The following is a 13,846-nucleotide window of genomic DNA, read 5'->3' on the forward strand; positions in this document are numbered from 1 at the left end:
TTATTATTATTATTATTATTATTATTATTATTATTCTACAGGATCTGTTCTGAATGATGATGCTAGTAATGAAAATCCATGAGGGGTCAATGGGAAATAGCACAATGTTGATCTCTGTGCTTTCGTGGTTTGAGAATAATCCTAACCCTAACCCTAACCCTAACCCTAACCCAAATATACATAGGCAACTTAACACCTCAGAACTGAACTGAGCGTGCTTACAGCTAGGCTGCAGTCACATTTGCCTGCCAGTAAATACCCTTGAACTCTCTGAGGCTTGTCTCTGAGCAAGTGTTCATAGGCTTGCCCTGTTGATGTTTTGCTTTTGCTTTTTGGGATGCAGCAAACGCTACGGAACCGCAACCCCAGTGTCATGTCCACAACCCCAGAGCCCCCAGGAAATGACTCCATCCTCCGGCGTTGCAAAGAAGACGCCCCACACAGGTAAGGGCTGCCGTGCCTGTTAGGCTGGGCTTTCCAACACAGTGCCCAGGGGCACCATCCGACATGCCTGCCAAGGTGCTCCCCAGCCCCTCTCAATCTTTTGTATTGCAATTGAGGGTTAATTTGCCCAATCCTCTTTTAAAGCTTGCTGTCCATCACTGCCTCCTGTGGAAATGAGTTCCATAGATTAACGATGTGCTTCATGAAGGAGCGATTCCTTTTACAGTGGTACCTCGGGTTAAGTACTTAATTCATTCTGGAGGTCCGTTCTTAACCTGAAACTGTTCTTAACCTGAAGCACCACTTTGGCTAATGGGGCCTCCCTCTGCCGCCGCGCCGCCGGAGCACGATTTCTGTTCTCATCCTGAAGCAAAGTTCTTAACCTGAAGCACTATTTCTGGGTTAGCGGAGTCTGTAACCTAAAGCGTATGTAACCTGAGGCGTATGTAACCCGAGGTACCGCTGTATCTGTCCTGAACCTCCCAAGATTTAAGCTTCTTCGGACCTCCATGAGTTCTAGCATTATGAGGGAAAGGGGGGGAAAAACTTTCCTCTTTCTGCTTCATCGTTTTATAAGCTTCTATCACATCACCCCTCGCTCACCTTTTGTCCGAACTCAAAAGTCCAGAACGCCAAAACCTTTTTGCTCCATCCCTTTGATCATGTTGGCTATCAGAGGGAGGGGAATAGCAGTTGCTAGTTTGTGGCCACAATCATTCAACTCTTCACACACACACACATGGTTGCTTTTCCTCTCACAGCGGACAAGTTAGCATTTTTGTTTCCCTGGGGAGGAAAACACCCTCTTGGGGTGAAATTTTAAGAGGAAAAGCAGCCCCTGTGGAAAGCGTTCGCTATCCCTGCTGGCTGCTCTTCCACTTTCAGTTCCAGCCCCCAGAGGCATCCTTTTCTTTTAAATCGTTGGGGGAATGATACACATAACTGCGCGTCATGTCCAGCGTGGTCCTCAGTGAGCTGGGAGCAGGTGCTGGTCAGCGGAGGACGTCATTCTCCTACCTCTCTGAGACCACGGCTGTCTTTTTCTACTGCTTCTAGGTGCTGAGTTAGTGAAAGACGCACACATACACACCCGGGAGCGGGGGCGGGGGGAAGCTTGCATGAAATTGTCAGAACGCTTTAGATTGCATCTGACAAGGTGAACGGGGCAACTCTGCTGTTTTGCTTCTGCTTCTGAGGTCCCTGAAAATTCTTCCCTGAGATGGGAGCGTTGCCACCGGTGAACCGGTGACATTTTGCCTGCGTCGTGGAATAAAGGAAACCACAGACAAGCAGAGAGTGCCTGGATATGAGGGTAGACCTTCTCGGTGTGTGCAGCAGTCTCCCACAATGTTTCAAAGGGAAGAACTCAATCTACAAGAGCCAGCCGAACTAGTTCAAGGTTTCTGGAGGAAACCAGGGTCCTCCTCCCATAGGAAACCGCCTGACTTTCCCCCACCCCGTGCCAGTGATTCCTTCCTTGAAAACATCCCGCAGGTGTCCTCCTGCTCCTCCAGGTGTTAACCTGGGCTAGCTGAAAGATCACATCTCCCTATACAGATCTGCCTGGATGCTAAGATCCCACCTCTCAGTTCCAGCATCATCAAAGGCATGGTTGGTGGTGACATGACAGACAGACAGACAGACAGACAGAGATTGGGGGGGGGGGCTGTGCCCATATTGCTGACTTCCCTCTGTCAGGGCAAACAATACTTTAATTGTCAGTTTTAAATGTGTCCAGATGTAGTTCAATTACTGCTTTTAACTTGTTTATTTTATTACTTTATATTATCTAATGATGTTTTTAAATGTTGGAAGTCGCAATAAATCCAAACTTGGGAGAAGGGCAGGATACAAATACATTCATAGTAGTAGTAGTAGTAGTAGTAGTAGTAGTAGTAGTAATAATAATAATAATAATAATAATAATAATAATAATAATAATACTGATGATGAGAATGATGGTGATAACGACAACCTCTTAGACCTTGGCATCTTCCGGCCCTTTCATCGGCCACTTCCAGCAGTTAGCAAAGCTAGATTCCTCTCCACTGCACACTTCCTTCTGCTAGCTGAGTCCTGAAATGTGTAGAAAGTCAGCAAAGGTAGAGCGGAATAAACTTTCTTCCTCACTTCCAGCCTGACCGAAGATGACAATGACAGTTTTGGCTGCGATGCTTTGGAGTTGGAAGGTAAGGACTTGCAGAAGGCTCTTGCCTAAAAAATCAGAGGCCCCAGTTATAGTAGCTGGTGGGGGACAGTTTGTGACCAAATGGTCAGGAGTGGTGGGAGCTGCAATGGCTTCCAGGGCATTCCAAGTTGGCTCCCAACGCAGCTTTTTCTTCCATCTCTACAAACTAAGAGTATAACAAAAGCTCTCCCTTCTTACCAAAAGACCTGCCTTTCTCCTCCTCCTCCTCCTCCTCCTCTTCTTCTTCCTCTTCCTCTTCCTCTTCTTGTTTGGTGATCACTTAACAGTGAGTCCGTAAGTGATTGTGGAGGCCAATTCTGGATCCACATGTCCTTCCACAGTGGGGACATAAGTTTCTGGGTGGGAGTTGATCACGGTTTGCCAAGTGTGCCTTCCTCTTAGCATGTTTCACCCTTTCATCCTGAGTTTGAGCATCTTCAAAGCCCATGACACTTTTGCTAAAGGCTGTTCTCCAATTGGAGTGCTCGCAGGCCAGTGTTTCCCAGTTGTCGGTTCTCACTCGCTGGATCATCACCTCGTTGTGATGAGTGGGCTTGCACGTCCCTATGACCCTTGTGAGTGAAGCTTGTACTCCCAACAGGGTCACCCAAGGCAATAAGGCAATAAGGTCAAAGGGGAGGAGCTAGACAAAGAATGACCCAACAGCAGAACAGGCAGAAGACAGCAGAAGATAACAAGCAGTATATTACAATGGGTGTGAAGGCAAATGAAGGCTTGCAGATAAGGATCTACCGGTCATCATGACTGCTCATGCCATCGGAACAGAGCCTTACTGCAAAGACTGTGCGTTGGTCAGTGTGCACTGTTCTACACACATAAAACCAATTCACTCACAGGCATAGAGCTTTCTGCTCCTACAGTGGCCAACCAGGTCCCAATGGGAAGCCATCTGCTCCACCTAGAGCTGAGACCCATTTTAACCCTTCTGCTGGGGACTGAAAGTGGGATGTTCTGCCCCCAAAGTAGCTCTGCCAGGGAGCGACAGGCTCTCTCCTATACATAAAGGTAAAGAGACCCCTGACCATTAGGTCCAGTTGTACCCGACTCTGGGGTTGCGGTGCTCATCTCACTTTATTGGCCGAGGGAGCCAGTGTACAGCTTCCATGTCATGTGGCCAGCATGACTAAGCCGCTTCTGGCGAACCAGAGCAGCGCACGGAAGCGCCATTTACCTTCCCACCTGAGTGGTCCCTATTTATCTACTTGCACTTTGACGTGCTTTCGAACGGCTAGGTTAGCAAGAGCAGGGACCGAGCAATGGGAGCTCACCCCGTTGTAAGGATTTGAACTGCCGAACTTCTGATCGGCAAGTCCTAGGCTCTCTGGTTTTACCCACAGCGCCAGCCTCCTACACATACATGAGGGCAAAATGGCAGGGCAGGGCAAGGCCAAGAGGAGCTTGGAAAGAGGCTTGTGTTGGCATCCATGGTTTTATTTTGCTTTGGTGCTTGCTACTGGGACATGATTTCCCCCCACCCCCTTCCTTTCCTTTTTCCTGCACCTCCTTTTCCAGACGACTTCCAGGACAGGCACTCTCATGGACCTTCCTCGCTGCCTTCCTCTTCGTCTTCCCACCACTCTGAGGGGCTGGATCTTGAGCAAGTCAACTCCATCTTCAGGAAATTTTCTCTGGAGAGGTACTTGGGAGAATGTGGGATTTCTGCACCAGTTCATGCAATCAGCAAAACGAAAAGCTTATCCACATTTCGTCTTGTCTCACTTCTTTCCCCTGGGGGAAAACTGCTCTTTAGCGCTCAATCGGAGCAGGTATCAATTGGGGGGGGGCGTTTCCAGATTGATGTTTGCTCTGATTTAGAGCTTAAGAGTGGGTTTTCCCTGGGAAAGTGAGGAAAGGGGGGAACTGCTCAGTCCCGTATCTAGCAAGTGTGGCTCATGAGGAAAACCACACTGGGTTAAAGCTGACCAAAAGTCCAGAGGTAGCATTATTATCAATTTACGATGGGGTGGAGGGTTCGCAGGCTAGGAAGGACTTGCTCACACATTTATTGCCAGCTGCATGAGTTATTTTAGCTAGGAAGTGGAAGGGGCAAGCAGAATACAAAATGGAAGAATGGTATAAAGAGGTGTGGGATATAGCTATTAATGATAAATTAACATGTGCCATTGAGGTAATACGCAGGAGAAATGATTTTGAGGAGATATGGAGGGTGTTTGTAGAATTTGTGCTGTTAAAAATGGAAAGGGGGTCAAACCATCGCAAGAGGTGTTGAAATTTTGGGAGGATGGAATGGTCTCGTGGTGGGGTGCACATTTTTATTCTTATTTATTTATTATTATTACTTTGTCAAATAAAGAAATGATAGATAGAAGATAGATAGATAGATAGATAGATAGATAGATAGATAGATAGATGATAGATAGATAGATAGATAGATAGATAGATAGATAGATAGATAGATAGATGATAGATAGATAGATAGATAGATAGATAGATAGATAGAGAGAGAGAGAGAGATGATAGATAGATAGATAGAGATAGATGATAGAATGATAGATGATAGATAGATAGATATAGATAGATATAGATAGATAGATGATAGATGATAGATAGATAGATAGATAGATAGATAGATAGATAGATAGATAGATGATAGAGACAGATAGATGATAGATAGATGATAGATAGATAAATGATAGACAGACAGAAAGACAGACAGACAGACAGATAGATAGATGATAGATAGATAGATAGATAGATAGATAGATAGAGGTAGGTATAGATGATAGATAGATAGATAGATAGATAGATAGATAGATAGATAGATAGATAACACAAACCATAAGCAAGAGGAAAACCAATCAGACCTGTGCTTGCACAGGACGAGCAGGAGTGTGGATGAGCCCTGAGTGACAAAGCCTCCTCCATGGATAAAGCCAGCTGTACAGCCCAACTTGCAGGGTTCAGCCTCGCCTTCTCCCTGCCATGCTAGATCTCTCAATGCAAGGAGAATTCTTTTATGCAGGGAGGGTGTTGCATTTTTGTTCTGCAAGGAAATATTCAGATATGCAGTCCCTTCCTGATTCCTAATACCACCGAGGATCTGGATTCCTGGGTGGCTCTGCTGATCCTGTACAGGGTGCCCTGAAGAGGGAGGATGAATGAGCATTTATGGACAGAAACGTCTGCAGAAATATTGCAAATGTTTAAGCCTGAAATTCAGGCATCACCACAACTCGCACTCTGAAATATATGGGACGCTACTCTAAAACGATTCTCCTTGAAGAAAATGTTAATTTGGTTTCTAGTGGCTGCCAGACTTCCTATTGCACAGAAATGGAAGAACTTAAACGGTCTGTTTCTTGAATTGTGGCATAAGAATTATGGAACCTCGCAATTGCTGAAAAGATAACCCACAAGATTTGTGCGACGAAAGGCAAAGAGCGAGTAGAACAATTTTATGTAATTTTGTGGGACTTTGTCTTATGTTTCAAATGATGACCTACATGACTCCTACAAGACCTGCACCAGAAAAAGGCATATGGTCTTTTTATAATAATTACATTATTCTATTTAATATCCCCATGCAGAATTGTACTTACCATTGTTGTATAAGCATCTCTCTGAAGACTTTCCGCGTTCTTGTGTTGAAAAGTTAATATATATATATAGCACCTGCCTTTCACCAGCAGGTTCAAGGGTGGGTTACAACAATTTAAATTTCAGAATTAAAAACAGTTAAAACATGTTAGGCTCTGTGAACTATTTCCATCCCAGCTGATTCTAATAAGAACTGCAACTTTTAAGAACTGGTGCCTAAGCTTCCATTTTTCCTTCTCCTTCCCCATCCCTTTTTCCTTATGTGACATTTCTTTTGGGGACCGTCTGACTGCAGTTGCATGTGTGAGCTTGTGTTTACATGTATGTATGGGGGGGAGCCTGCCCCCTACTGGCTCAGGCCCTGGTGATGCTTTCATTTTGGACCCCCACCCCTGGCTTTAACCTGCTTTCACTGCAAACGACACCAGCCATCGCCCCCTTGCCCCTTGCCCCTCTGTCACGGGTGCCATGTCCCCACTTTGAAATCCCAGGTGACTTGGGAGAAGTCAAGGAGAGTGTTGCCTGTGTCGCCATTCCTTCCTTAGGCCCTTCCGCCCCTCGGTGACATCTGTCGGACGCCTGCACACCACCTACCATGCCGTCCAGCAATTCATGTTGAACGGAGACAGCCTGAGCTCGGAGATTACTCTGCTGGGGGGCAACGTCAAAGGAAACTTCATCAACTCTGTCAAGCTGGATTCCCCGGCGGAGAAAGCCGGCCTTCGCGAGGGGCTGCAGCTGCTTCTGGTGAGGGTTTGGCATCAGGGAACAGGCTTGAGCATCTGACCTCTGCTTCCTGTCTATTTTCTTCCTGACTGACATCGGAAAACTTCCTTGTTTGTCCGTCTAGTCCAGCGTTCTTTCCTCCTAACGCTCCAGGGCGTTGAGCAGAGAAGGGTCTTTCTGGACCCTTTCTTCTAACTGGACTTGGTTATGCTAGTACTAATTACTAATTAGGTAAAGGTAAAGGGACCCCTGACCATTAGGTCCGGTCGCGGACTACTCTGGGGTTGCAACGCTCATCTCGCTTTATTGGCTGAGGGAGCCAGGGTACGACTTCCAGGTCATGTGGCCAGCATGACTAAGCCGCTTCTGGCAAACCAGAGCAGTGCACGGAAACACCGTTTACCTTCCCGCCGGAGTGGTACCTATTTATCTACTTGCACTTTGACGCGCTTTCAAACTGCTAGGTGGGCAGGAGCAGGGACCGAGCAACAGGAGATTCGAACCGCAACCTTCTGATCAGCAAGCCCTAGGCTCTGTGGTTTAGACCACAGCTCCACCCACATCCCTAATTACTAATTATGCTGTACTAATTGCTTGAAATCATTAGATGTCCATAGCGCACTGGGTTACTGCAATGTGCTCTGTGCGCTCTCTGTGGGCTTTTACCCGCTGAGAGTGCAGATTCCTGCAGCGTGAATTGCTGAACAGGACTGAGACCCCATCAGCACATCACACCTGTCCCCAAACACCTGCACAGGTTGCCGACTTGCCAAAGCCCCTAACAACTTGGGGCCAGTATACTGCCAAGATTGGCTTTCCCCCCCCATATATGCCCACTCAACCACTTTGATCTGCAGAATTGGCATTGGGTTTTTAAAAAAGTTATATTTTATTAAATTTTCAAAAATTTCACATACACATTCCAACACAGTGGTACCTCGGTTTAAGAACAGTCCTGTTTACAAATGATTCGGTTTACGAACTCCGCAAAACCGGAAGTAGTGTTCTGGTTTGCGAACTTTACCTCAGTCTACAAACGGAATCCAAACGGTGGAAGGGCACTGGCGGTGGGAGGCCTTGTTAGGGAAAGCGAGCCTCAGTTTAAGAACAGATTCGGTTTAAGAACGGACTTCAGGAACAGATTAAGTTCGTAAACTTAGGTACCACTGTACGTAGATTTTTCTTTTGTTTTGTCATCTTCCCATCTCATTTTCCACAGTGCTTTTTTATTTTTTTCCCTCGCTGCACCCTATCTTCTCTCTCTTGTACCATGACAATAGAACAATAATCTGTATTTCCTTCTGTTGCTCATCGTTCAAAACCTGCTTGCAAATTCAGCATACTGTAATATTTCTTTAGATAGTCCAAAAAGAGCTTCAATTCTCCCACAAATCAATCATCATTAGGTTCTCTTATTTTAGCTGTTAGCTTTGCTGATTCCACATAGTCCATCACTTATCCATTCTAGAGCTGGCATTGTTATGGGTGCTACATAATATTCAATCCGCGCTTGGAAGAAGACTGTGGAGGCAGAGGATAGCCATCGATAGCCGTCTTCTCCATTAATTTGTCCAATCTTTTAAAGCCATCCAAGTTGGTTGCCAGCACTGTATCCAGTGGGAAGGAGTTCCATAGTTTAACTATATGCTGTACTTTATTTTAACTCTCTGGAATCCTTGCCAGAAGCAAAAATGGGAGCATAGGACTTGTCTCATTTCCTTGAAGGTAGGCGTCCCTCACAGCCCTCCAGCTGCATTTATAGAACAGTCACGGATGTCCAAACGGAGTTATCCATCCATCTAGCAATTGCTGCTATTTTATAATCATGGGGTTGCAGGCAGCAGAAGAGAGAGAGAGAGAGAAATGATTATCATGGCAACTGCTGAATAAGACAGGCTGCGTGTTCCAAATTGATGTTGGCTACATAATTTAATAGGTGAAATAATTGCCTCCGAGGAGCAAATAATGCTGTTCGCGTTTTTCCAGGTGGAAGGGTGCATCAAAGGGGAAAGCACAAGCGCTCCCTTAGATACCTGCACAAAGGAAGAAGTTCATTGGACGATACAGAGATGTAGTGGGCCAGTTGTGCTACACTGCAAATCAAACCACGAAGGTAAGAGATGTCATGTTGCTCAATGCAAACTTTCAGACAAGTGAGTATATTTATAGACAGCATACGGGGCCAGTACAATAGACAGTCAAGGAAAAATCCCCGGCAACTGGGGTAGTCTACAGTTCTTTCATCCACCCCTGCCAGTTCCCTCAATTGACAGTAAATGCTGGCAAAGCGGGTGTGTTAATGGAGACAAATATATTTTATGTCTTTGCCCTGAGAGCAAGGATTTGTGGCTGAGAGTTTTGAGAATCCAAATTAGGAGTCTCTTTGTTCTCACGGTGCCAGTGAAAATCTAAATTTGGTTTTTGGAGGGCTCGAGGTTTTTGAAGGGATTGCTTTGCCGGCTGCCTTTGGCCAAGCTGGTGGTCGCTAAAACAACAGAAAGGGTGACAGACCAGGCTTTGCGAGGCTGGCGTCCTCTCCAGCTAGACTGGGGCTCATTTCACCCCCCTCACTCCTTCCTTCGCTTGGCTCCCAATTGAGTCAAGCTTTGTTTTGCATTTTGTTTGTGATATAAATACATAGAATAGAGCGGTGCTATGACTTCCCTCAATCTGGGCATTATACTTCTGTTGATGCAGCCTAGAATAGCATGAGCTGTTTTTGCTGCTGCATCATGCGGTAGACTCATTGGTTAGAGCATGGTGCAGATAACACATGCGCAGAAGCGTTCTGTGCACTTTGCGCATGTGCAGGAGCGCTCTATTGCGTCACACGCATGCGCAGAAGCGGCACTCTACTTATGGACTTTTCAGGGTGCGAACAGCACCCCGGAATGGATCGCGTCCATAAGTAGAGGTACCACTGTAGTTACAGAACATAGTGTGAGTTCATCCCTTATGGGGATTGAGCCCGTGTGCTGCTGGCTAAGAGCCAGCAGACAGCAAAATACATTAAGAGAACAGCATCAAGAGAAGAAAATGGCATCAAGAGAAAGATGGCTGCGTGACTTGGCTCTTCTATGGAGTCAGCCAGGGCCACGCCCATCTCTCTGGTCACATGCAAGGAGAGGATGCTCCAGACCAGTGGAACAGGAAGTTATACGGGCTGGATAACATCCCCCTGCCTGTGTCCACTCTAGGGAAACAAGGAATGTTGTATTTGACTGCTCCAATGAATTACATCCCACATCCATGGGTCTGGAGTTCCTTGATGTTCATATGCAAAAGCACCTGAGTCTGGATTCTGGGCTGTGACCCCACTGAGTCAACAATCATTTGGGCCGGGACTTCAATGGGTGGCTTATACGCACAGACACCACAATTTGTGTGATCACAACCATCCTCTTTTCTTCTTTTCCCCTTTTGACCCACTGCCATTTAAACAAGATATTTTGAAGAGTTACAGAAATACCACACAGCTGTCACCCAAAGAATCGGAACATCGCAGCAGTGGGCATATTGCAGAAAACGCTTTAAAATAGCTCGAAAATCAATTTTTTTAACTCCGCGGAAGATGTACTTGGCCTCTGCCAGTGCAGGGGGTCAGGGGAATTCAGAAAGTGGAATTTCTCCCTGGGAAAGTATCCTCCCTCTTTCTCTCCCCTCCCCTCCCAAACTCTCCCACTTCTCTCCTTTCATGTTTTCAAACATAAAAATGAATGTTAGACTTGGCAGGAGCAAAAAGCAAGAATCAGATTGTGCGAGGTGCCAATTAGAGTTAATTATGAAATGATTGAGCTGCACTTTATACCAAGCACGTGTGCACAAAGGAGAAATCACAGCACACTTTCAAAGATGTAAACCTTCCGTTTTGTTTTATTTTTTACTTCCACTGACAGCACTCACATGAATAGCTGCCAGAAAACGGGGTCACGGTACCTGTTCTTTATGAGAACTTCTCTTGATATAAATGCTGTATGCCAGCTGGAAAGATTTCTCCATGCCTTCTAGCTGCTAGGTTCAAAGTGGGCCGCCTAATGAACGAGCCCGGAGCTCATTTGCGGAGTGACTGTTTTGCATGCGGCAGGTCTCGGGTTCAGTTCCCTCATCTCCGGGCGTCAGGTGGCAGGGGGTTAAGATATTTGTTTGCCTGAGACTCTAGAGAGCTGCTCCACTGTCAGGGATGAGCAGGACGCTTGCGAGTGTGTGCTGGGGGAAGCGGGGCTGGAGTCTGACTGGGAAGAAGGGGCCAGGGAGTGGTCAGGAACTGTGCCAGCCAGGAGGCAAGCAGAGGAAGCTTCAGAGCTGGAGGGGGGCACAGAAGGGGTCAAAAAAGAAGAGGAGGAAGAGGCTGGTCAGGCAAATGAAGGGCCAGGGGCTTCCCCACCCTCTCAACCAGAGTAGCTCAGTTGGTTAGAACATGGCGCTGATAATGCCAAGGTTGCAGGTTTGATCTCTATGGGAATGTTGTGGATACTAGGAGAGGATATATTGATTAAATATTACCCTTCCTCACTCATGCTTGTGAGTCAGTAGCAGAGTACATTCCCCAATATATAGCAGGAAGCTAGTTGGTAGGTTCGTTTGAATCTCTTTACTTAAGCAATCCAGTCTGGCTTTGTCCAGATTGGGTTATTCCTGGTAATTTCCCCTTCTTTAAAAATAATAAGAAGTTTACTCACATTCAGTTCACAGTTGGTTCCCTGAAGGCAGGCTTAAGCCTGGAGTTACAGGACAGAGTTTGAGTTCATCCCATATGGAAATGAGCCCATGTGCTGCTGGCTGAGATTCTCGGGGGAACCATTTTCTAATTTGCACACACACACATATATATATACACACGTGTGTGTGTGGTTTTTCAAATTACAGTTTTACAATCACATATCCAACATACAACATAAAAACAAGATTCCAAGGAATCTCCTGGACTTCCCTCCCCCCCCCCTTTGTGGGTCCTATTGTCAGTCATTTCCTCCTGCATCTTTTTTAATAATCCAAATCTTTCACATCTCCATTAAATCCAAAATTCACCATTAAACTACAAGTGTTATCATTCCGTTCATTTTTGCTGTTTCGGCATAATCCATCAACTTAACCTGCCATTCTTCTCTGGTCGGGACTTTATCATCTTTCCATCTCTGGGCCAATAAAATCCCAGCAGCCTTGGTCACAAACATAAATAGTCTTCACCGCTCCATTTTCTGATTCGCTTCAGGCGGCAAAATGTCTTGGGCCAGCCTTGCTTGCAAGCGAGACAGTCAGCATCAGGTGTAGTTGAGCCATTTGACTAGGCTCAACCCAACTGGCAAGTCCCCGCTGGGTCCGCATGGTCAGCTGAGCTCAGATCCTTCCTGCTGCAGGTTACCGGAAGCTGGTGTCCGAAATTGAGGAAGGCCTGGTCACTTCTGGAGACTCCTTCTACATCCGCCTCAACCTGAGCATCACCAGCCAGCTGGACTGCTGCTCCCTGTCTGTGAAATGTGACGAGATCCTGCACGTCCTGGACACCATGTATTATGGCAAGTGCGAGTGGCTCTGTGCCAGAGTTGACCCCTTCACAGACAAGGATCTAGAATCAGGGACCATCCCCAATTATAGCAGGTGAGCACAAATCTCAATTTTCGCACTCGGGGCCAGCTCTGGGTTTGAGGTAGGGATGTGGGCAAAGTGTCCTCTGGTGGGGGGCTGGTTGATCTGGGGCAGAGAAGAGGAGGGGCAGATAGATGACCCCAGGATCTTGTGGGCTGGAAAGGCGTCTGCCTGGACTGGGAGAGCCTGAGGAAAGGGATGCTGGAGAGGGTTCCCTCTCATAAGAAAATAAGAATAGGCTGCTGGATCAGGCCAATGGCTCATCCAGCATCCTCTTCTCACTGTGGCCAACTAGATAGATGCCTGTGGGGAAACCCACAAGTGTCAGGCTTCAGGGAATTGGCTTCCTCCCCCGTGGCAGTAGATAAGCAGAACAAAGGAAAAGGGGTCATCTTACCAGTTAGAAACTTTAATAATCACGGCAAGAGAACAAAGATCTCATAATAATGGCGGTGCTCCCAATTAAGGACTCCGCCCCCTTTGGTCCCTATCAATCTATGTCACTTCTGCGTCTTGTAATCTGAGTTTGTACTCCCTGTGCTTTCTGTTCTACCACTTTCTGAGCCCTTCTCGACTTTGGGGAGGGCGGTGGAGGAAGGCTGTCTAGAGACTGTGAATCTGTTAACCCTCTCCCTTCCAGTGTCTCTTCTCCATCTGTTCCCCATCCAGTATTTCCCAGCTTCTGCCTTCTGAACTATGTCCCTCTGCAAACCGCTGTTCCAAATCTATACTGTCCTCCTGCTCCTGGGAAGATTCAGGAGCAGGGGGAGGGGGAGGCTCCCACCATTCCTCCTCAGTGCAGCCCTCCTCAGCACGGCCCTGACACAAGCAGGATTCAAACACAATAACACTCCCCCTTCCTGTGGCTTCCAGCAACTGGTCGTGAAAGCAGAGCAGAGCTGTCATTCCCAGCAGCCATCAATCGCTCTCTCCTCCATTAAATCTGCCCAATCCTCTTTGAAAGCCATCCAGGCCAGTGACCATTGCTGCCTCCTGTGGAAGTGAGTTCCATAGTTCAACTATGCACTGCGTGTTCCCTTCCCTCCACCCCTGTTTCATCCCTCCACCCGTCTCTGCTGCACAAGCCATGGGCTCCCCTCCAATTCCTGGAGCTCTGGGGGCCCAGTTCCAGCTCAATCACTTTGTCCATTGCCCCACTAACTCCGCCTTGAGTTTTCAAAAACCACATCCAGTCCCACCTCTCCAGGGGAGGTTGTTGCCCTGCCTTGTCCGTCCACAATGACAACCCCTCCATCACCTGGCTTGCAGAGATGCCAACACAGACAGAGCAGATCCTGCCTTCCTGGAGAAGAGTCAGATGGC

General features: G+C 46.9%; 1 protein-coding gene across 4 annotated transcripts in view; it reads left to right on the top strand.

Annotated features, from left to right (window-relative positions):
- Positions 1–13,846, top strand: part of CARD11 (caspase recruitment domain family member 11) — a 335,243-nt gene that overhangs the window by 62,487 nt on the left and 258,910 nt on the right. For all 4 annotated transcript variants that reach the window (XR_014518978.1, XR_014518979.1, XM_083474687.1 and 1 more), the window contains exons 12-17: positions 344–444; positions 2,581–2,633; positions 4,166–4,289; positions 6,757–6,958; positions 8,924–9,050; positions 12,295–12,535. Coding sequence is in view for 2 of the 4 variants with exons in the window: in XM_083474687.1 (XP_083330813.1) it covers positions 344–444; positions 2,581–2,633; positions 4,166–4,289; positions 6,757–6,958; positions 8,924–9,050; positions 12,295–12,535 (848 nt within the window). In the remaining 2 variants the exon portion in view is untranslated. The remainder of the gene's footprint in view (positions 1–343; positions 445–2,580; positions 2,634–4,165; positions 4,290–6,756; positions 6,959–8,923; positions 9,051–12,294; positions 12,536–13,846) is intronic.

The sequence above is a fragment of the Podarcis liolepis genome (assembly GCF_965112155.1).
Source record: "Podarcis liolepis genome assembly, chromosome: 14".
NCBI classification, from domain to species: Eukaryota; Metazoa; Chordata; class Lepidosauria; order Squamata; family Lacertidae; genus Podarcis; species Podarcis liolepis.